Source organism: Coffea eugenioides, unplaced genomic scaffold, assembly GCF_003713205.1.
Source record: "Coffea eugenioides isolate CCC68of unplaced genomic scaffold, Ceug_1.0 ScVebR1_2617;HRSCAF=3678, whole genome shotgun sequence".
NCBI classification, from domain to species: Eukaryota; Viridiplantae; Streptophyta; class Magnoliopsida; order Gentianales; family Rubiaceae; genus Coffea; species Coffea eugenioides.
Window position 1 is genome coordinate 22,497 of NW_020863120.1, and position 7,904 is coordinate 30,400.

Consider the following 7,904-nt stretch of genomic DNA (forward strand, 5'->3'; position numbering starts at 1 on the left):
TCCACTTGCATCCTTCACTCTTGTTTACTCTTGTGGGAAAAGTTGGAGACAATTATTGGACTCGAGCAACATTACTCAACTACCTAAACCAACAGGTAAGGTACTTGGTAAGTTTTATAGAGTGACTTGAGCACTATACACGAGCGCGAGAGATACACTCAGGGAGTGAAGTGAGGATTATATTTGCACTTTCTTGCTTGTTACTAACCTTTGCAGGGGCACAAAAGAGACATGGAGCAAGATCAACAACCACCATCAAAAGACTACTCTCTATTGTTCACCGCCATGAGGCATGAGCTCAAACGAATCAGTGAACAACAAATGGAGACGTTACACACTCGCTTTGAGGAGTTGTCTAGGAGCCTTACGCGAGGCTCTCGTTCTAGGTCCCATAACCGGAGTAACCATGGCACCAAAGAAACAAATGGCGAAGACTACTCCGCTAGTGAGGATGAGGAACGACCCGAGAGGCCTACAAGGGACATGCCTAAAAACGAAATCAAGGGGCTTAAAATTCAAGTTCCCGCATTCAAGGGCAAAAGTGACCCTGAGGCTTACTTGGAGTGGGAAGGCCGTATCGAGATGGTCTTCGACTGCTACGACTATAGCGAGGACCAAAAAGTGAAGGTTGCCACCGTCGAGTTCACCGACTACGCACTAGTCTGGTGGGACCAAGTGAGGACCACGAGGAGGAGGATGGGAGAACCACGTGTCCGGACTTGGCGAGAACTCAAGGCACTAATGCGCAAGCGATTTGTTCCTAGCTACTACAATCGTGATCTCCACTCTAAGCTTCAAACACTCACGCAAGGCAACATGAGTGTGGAGGATTACCACAAGGAAATCGAGATGGCCATGATGAGGGCCAACATTCAAGAAGACAACGAAGCCACAATGGCTAGGTTTCTTAGGGGTCTCAATCCTGACCTTCAGGATGCCTTGGAGCTTCAACATTATTTGGACATGCACGACCTTCTGGAACTCGCCATTAAGGCCGAACGGGGGAAGAAATTAAGACGGGGAGCCCGTACTTTCCAATCTCCTACCACCACCTCGTGGAAAGGCAACCAACCACGAAGAGTGACCCACGAAGTTGGAAATGCGACAACACCAACCTATTCTAACCGCTTCCAAGGTAATGCTTCTACCCGTAATGCCTATTCTACACATAACAAGGTTTCTGATGTGTCCAGGTCTACCTCAAAGGCACCGCAAGAGACTCCTAAAGCTAGGAGTAGGGACATCAAGTGTTTTAAGTGCCAAGGGTTTGGGCATATTCAATCTCAATGTCCAAACCAACGGGTAATGCTGATCACTCACACTGGCGAAATCGTGTCGGATGATGACGAATGTGAGGACATGCCCGAACTGGTCGAAGACGACTGCCTAGAAGTAGAGCCAGCTGGGGAGGCATGCTCGCCTACACGTGGCGAAGTAGGTTGCTTGGTAGCACGACGAGTGTTAACCGCCCGCGTCAAAGAGGACGAGCAGCTACAACGCGAAAACCTATTCTACACCCGCTGTAAGGCAGGCGACAAAGTGTGTAGTCTCATCGTCGACGGTGGGAGTTGCACGAACGTGGCCAGCTTGCTCATGGTTGAGAGTCTAGGACTCCCCACTACCAGGCATCCAAATCCTTACCGCCTCCAATGGCTAAGTGAGGATGGTGAGGTACGAGTCTTCAAACAGGTACGCATTCCCTTTTCAATTGGTACTTACACTGATGAAATCGTGTGCAACGTAGTACCAATGCATGCTACGCATATCATTTTGGGAAGGCCCTGGCAATTCGACAAACACGTCACATTCGATGGAAGAGCAAATAAGTACACACTTTTGCACGATGGCAAACGTAAGGTCCTTACACCTCTCCCACCTGCACAAGTTTATGAGGACCAACTACTTTTGCAAAGGGAGTGTGAACAAGACCGTCAAAAGAGGAAACTCAAGGCGGTCGACCCTGGTGACAGCTCCACGTCTACGACTGAGCCATCAACCAAGGGTCAAAGGAGCACACCTAGGGGCATACGCGACAAAACACCGGCCGCTCCGCCCAAGCACAACATGATTATTAAGGCTAAAGATGTTCGAAAAGTGGTGCACTCTAATCAGCCTATACTTCTCATGATTTGCAAGCATGTGCTCTTAGATGTTGCTGAGCTCGACAAGGCTTTGCCCTCGAGCATAGTTGCTCTTTTGCAGGAATTTGAAGATGTTTTTCCTGACGAGGTCCCTGATGGTTTACCACCCATTCGGGGAATTGAACACCAAATCGACCTCATCCCTGGAGCACCATTGCCCAACAAACCTGCTTACCGCATGGGCCCTGAGGAGACCAAGGAGCTTCAAAGGCAAGTTGATGGCCTCTTAGGTAAGGGTTGGGTTAAGGAAAGTCTAAGCCCTTGCGCGGTACCTGTGATACTTGTTCCCAAGAAGGACGGTACTTGGCGCATGTGCACTGACTGTCGGGCTGTGAACGCTATCACTGTCAAATATCGTCATCCCATTCCCAGACTTGATGATATGCTTGATGAGCTCGATGGAGCTATTATTTTCACCAAAATTGACTTGCGGAGTGGTTATCATCAAATTAGGATGAAGGAAGGCGATGAGTGGAAGACAGCCTTCAAAACCAAGCATGGTCTCTATGAGTGGTTGGTCATGCCTTTTGGCTTGACAAATGCCCCTAGCACCTTCATGCGACTCATGAACCATGTGTTGAGACACTTTATTGGTAAATTTGTCATTGTTTACTTTGATGACATCCTGATCTATAGTCGTAGTGAGCATGAGCACTTGGAGCATGTACGATTAGTTCTTGAGACACTTCGACAGGCGCGTCTATACGCTAACCTCAAGAAGTGCACCTTTTTTACTAACGAGCTTGTGTTTTTAGGCTATGTGGTAAGTTCGCAGGGCATCAAGGTAGACAAATCCAAGATTGAGGCCATCGAACAATGGCCAACCCCCACATCCGTTCCTGACGTGCGCAGCTTTCTTGGACTGGCGGGTTTTTATCGGCGATTTGTTAAAAACTTTAGCACTATTGCCGCCCCATTGACCGCCGTGACAAAGAAGGATGACAAGTTCCATTGGGGGGAATCACAAGAACAAGCGTTTCTCGCCCTTAAGGACACACTCACACATGCACCTGTGTTAGCATTACCAAACTTTAATAAGACGTTTGAAATTGACTGTGATGCTTCTGGTGTAGGTATTGGAGCAGTCCTCATGCAAGACAAGAGGCCGTGCGCCTTCTTTAGCGAGAAATTGGGAGGAGCTGCACTGAACTACCCCACGTACGACAAGGAGCTGTACGCCTTAGTGAGGGCCTTGGAAACCTGGCAACACTACCTTCGGCCTCGGGAGTTCGTGATCCACACTGATCACGAGTCATTGAAGTACCTCAAAGGCCAACCCAAGCTAAGCAAGCGCCATGCCAAATGGGTAAGCTTCATTGACACCTTCTCCTATGTGATTAAGTACAAGACTGGCAAGACGAATGTGGTCGCTGATGCTTTGTCACGTAGACACTCCTTACTTGTCTGTCTTGATGCCAAGTTACTTGGGTTCGAAATGGTGAAAGACCTCTACACTAATGATCATGACTTTGGTGCTATCTATGCTGTGTGTGTTAAGAATCCACAGGGAAAGTACTTTTTGCATGATGGATTCCTATTCCATGTAGATAAACTATGTGTGCCTAACTCTTCCATTCGTGATCTTTTGATTCGCGAGGCACATAGTGGTGGTCTCATGGGCCACTTTGGCATTGCCAAGACTCTGGCTATGTTACAAGAGCACTTTTACTGGCCCCATATGCGTAGGGATGTTGAACGCATGGTTGGTAGGTGTGCTACTTGTCACAAAGCTAAGTCCAAGACAAACCCACATGGCTTATATACCCCGTTACCTATCCCTCACCATCCCTGGGTTGACTTGTCTATGGACTTCGTACTAGGTTTGCCTCGATCACCAAGGGGTAATGATTCTATATTTGTGGTGGTTGATAGGTTTTCTAAGATGGCTCATTTTATCCCCTGTCACAAAACTGATGATGCATCTCATATTGCTACTCTATTCTTCAAGGAAATTGTCCGTCTGCATGGTATGCCTAGGACCATTGTTAGTGATAGGGATGTGAAATTCCTAAGTTACTTTTGGAAGACTCTGTGGTCTAAACTTGGCACTCGGTTACTATTCTCCACCACTAGTCATCCACAAAGCGATGGACAAACTGAAGTTGTCAATCGCACACTCGGCACACTACTTCGGGCATTGATTAAAAAGAATCTTAAGACTTGGGAAGAGTGTTTGCCTCATGTTGAATTCGCCTACAATCGAGTTGTTCACAGTGCTACACACTACTCACCTTTTGAGATTGTTTATGGCTTTAACCCGCTGACCCCTCTTGATTTAGTACCCTTACCTTCCTCTGAGCACACAAGCTTAGATGGGAAAAAGAAGGCCGATTTTGTACGCAGGTTACATGAAGCCGCTCGAGCAAACATTGAAAGGCGTACTCAGCAATACACCCAGCAGGCTAACAAGCACCGCCGCAAAATGATTTTCGAGCCTGGTGATTGGGTTTGGTTACACTTACGCAAAGAGAGGTTCCCCAAGCAGCGACAAAGCAAATTATCCCCCAGAGGGGATGGACCTTTTCGTGTACTCCAACGGGTTAATGACAACGCATACAAATTGGAGCTACCTGGGGAGTACAATGTTAGCGCGACCTTCAATGTCGCGGACTTGAGCCCGTTTCTTGGTGAGGAGGATCCAGATTTGAGGGCAAATCCTTCTCAAGAGGAGGGGACTGATGTGAACCAGGGCCAGGGCCCAGTCCAAGTTCCATTGGGCCCAGTCACACGTGCACGGGCCAAGCTCTTCAAGGAATCACTCCAAGCCCTTGTTCGAGCTGTCCACGATCAACATGGAGCCTATAGAGATATTGAAGGCTTGGAGAGGGTCAATCAAGCAACTTACACTTTGGTCCAAGCCCAAGAAGACCCCAGTGGGCCTCCTTACGAAGCGGCCGAGTAGGGCCTTAGTCATTGTTTTCAATTTAGTTGGATTCGTTGTTCGTAGAAGGCATGGGCCGGCCCACCTTGATGACAAGGTAGCCGACCTCCCCTTTAGGTTTCTTTAGGGTTTTGTTATTTCATTAAGCCTATAAATAGGCTAGTCTTGTAAGGTTAAAACTTAGTTTTTGATGAATTAAATTCTTAGTGCATTCGTTTTCTTTCATAAAGAATTCGTGCCTTTCAACTTGCTTGGCAAGGGTTATTGAGCAATCTCGCGTCCTGTCCTTGATTGTTCATCCGACCTATTCCCCTGGAGTATTCACCTTCATCGGAGTGTCGTCTACCACCTCCAATCAAATCGAGTTGTCCGTTTGAGTAAGGGTTCCGCAAACCAAGCGTAGGACATCCCCGCTAGATCCTTGGGCAAACGTGCTACGTGTCTCGACCGTGGATCGAGGAACGTATCAATCACGAACTCCCGAGGGCGAAGATAGTGTTGCCAAGTCTCCAAAGCCCTCACTAATGCGTACAACTCCTTGTCGTACGTGGGGTAGTTTAATGCAGCTCCCCCCAGTTTCTCACTAGAGAAGACACAAGGCCTCTTGTCTTGCATGAGGACCGCTCCAATACCTACACCAGAAGCATCACATTCAATTTCAAAAGTCTTGTGAAAATTTGGTAATGCTAACACAGGCGCATGTGTGAGTGTGTCCTTGAGGGCGAGAAATGCTTGTTCTTGTGATTCTCCCCAGTGGAACTTGTCATTCTTCTTTGTCACGGTGGTCAACGGGGCGGCAATGGTGCTAAAATCTTTGACAAAGCGCCGGTAAAAGCCCGCCAATCCAAGAAAGCTGCGCACGTCAGGGACGGACGTGGGAGTTGGCCATTGCTCGATGGCCTCAATCTTGGATTTGTCCACCTTGATGCCCTGCGAACTTACCACATAGCCTAAAAACACAAGCTCGTTAGTACAAAAGGTGCACTTCTTGAGGTTGGCGTAAAGACGCGCCTGTCGAAGTGTCTCAAGAACTATTCTCACATGCTCTAGGTGCTCATGCTCACTACGACTATAGATCAGGATGTCATCAAAGTAAACAATGACAAACTTGCCAATAAAGTGTCTCAACACATGGTTCATTAGTCACATGAAGGTGCTAGGGGCATTAGTTAAGCCAAAAGGCATGACTAGCCACTCATAGAGACCATGTTTGGTTTTGAAGGCTGTTTTCCACTCGTCGCCTTCTTTCATCCGAATTTGATGATAGCCGCTCCTTAAGTCTATTTTGGTGAAAATAATGGCACCATCGGGTTCATCAAGCATATCATCAAGTCTAGGAATGGGATGACGATATTTGACAGTGATAGCGTTCACAGCCCGACAATCAGTGCACATGCGCCAAGTACCGTCCTTTTTGGGAACAAATATCACAGGCACAGCGCAAGGACTTAGACTTTCCTTTACCCAACCCTTACCTAAGAGGCCATCAACTTGCATTTGAAGCTCATTCGTCTCCTCAGGGCCCATGCGGTAGGCAGGTTTGTTGGGCAATGGTGCTCCAGGAATGAGATCGATTTGGTGTTCAATTCCCCGAATGGGTGGTAAGCCATCAGGGACCTCGTCAGGGAAAACATCCCCAAATTCTTGCAAAAGAGCAACTATGCTCGCAGGCAACGCCTTGTCGAGCTCAGCAACATCCAAGAGCACATGCTTGCAAATCATGAGAAGTATAGGCTGATTAGAGTTCACCACTTTTCTAACATCTTTAGCCTTAATAATCATGTTGTGATTCCTAGTGGTAGGTGCGGTAGGTGATTTGTCATGTATACCCCTAGGTGTGCTCCCTTGACCCTTGGTTGATGGCTCACTCGTAGACGTGGAGCCTTTACCAGGGTCGACTGCCTTTAGTTTCCTCCTTTGACGGTCTTGTTCACACTCCCTTTGCAATAGTAGTTGGTCCTCATAAACTTGTGCAGGTGTGAGAGGTGTAAGGACCTTACGTTTGCCATCGTGCAAAAGTGTGTACTTATTTGCTCTTCCATCGAATGTGACGTGTTTGTCAAATTGCCAGGGCCTTCCCAAAATGATATGCGTAGCATGCATTGGTACTACGTCGCACACGATTTCATCAGTGTAAGTACCAATTGAAAAGGGAATGCGTACCTGTTTGAAGACTCGTACCTCACCATCCTCACTTAGCCATTGGAGGCGGTAAGGATTTGGATGCCTGGTAGTGGGGAGTCCTAGACTCTCAACCATGAGCAAACAGGCCACGTTCGTGCAACTCCCACCGTCGATGATGAGACTACACACCTTGTCGCCTATCTTACAGCGGGTGTAGAAAAGGTTTTCGCGTTGTAGCTGCTCGTCCTCCTTAACGCGGGCGGTTAGCACTCGCCGTGCCACCAAGCAACCTACTTCTCCTCGTGCACATGCGCCAAGTACCATCCTTTTTGGGTGAAAGTATCATAGGCACAACACAAGGATTTAAACTCTGTTTTACCCAACCCTTACCTAAGAGGCCATCAACTTGCCTTTGAAGCTCCTTGGTCTCCTCAGGGCCCATGCGGTAGGCAGGTTTGTTGGGCAATGGTGCTCCAGGAATGAGGTCGATTTGGTGTTCAATTCCCCGAATGGGTGGTAAGCCATCAGGGACCTCGTCAGGGAAAACATCCCCAAATTCTTGCAAAAGGGCAACTATGCTCGAAGGCAATGCCTTATTGAGCTCAGCAACATCTAAGAGCACATGCTTGCAAATCATGAGAAGTATAGGCTGATCAGAATTTATAACCTTTCTAACATCCTTAGCCTTAATGATCATGTTTTGCTTCCTAGTGGGTGGTTTAATGGGTGAATGATCATGCGTATCACCAGGTGTGCCC

The 7,904-nt window shown here is 47.8% G+C and overlaps 1 protein-coding gene across 1 annotated transcript; it reads left to right on the forward strand.

The window, feature by feature from the left end:
- Window positions 1–582: 582 nt before the first annotated feature.
- Window positions 583–3,653, forward strand: LOC113757020 (the record flags this gene model as incomplete). The annotated part of the gene is made up of 2 exons (XM_027300438.1): window positions 583–1,135; window positions 3,227–3,653. Coding segments are annotated over exons 1-2 (980 nt in total), but the record flags the coding sequence as incomplete, so codon positions are not given.
- Window positions 3,654–7,904: the final 4,251 nt, after the last annotated feature.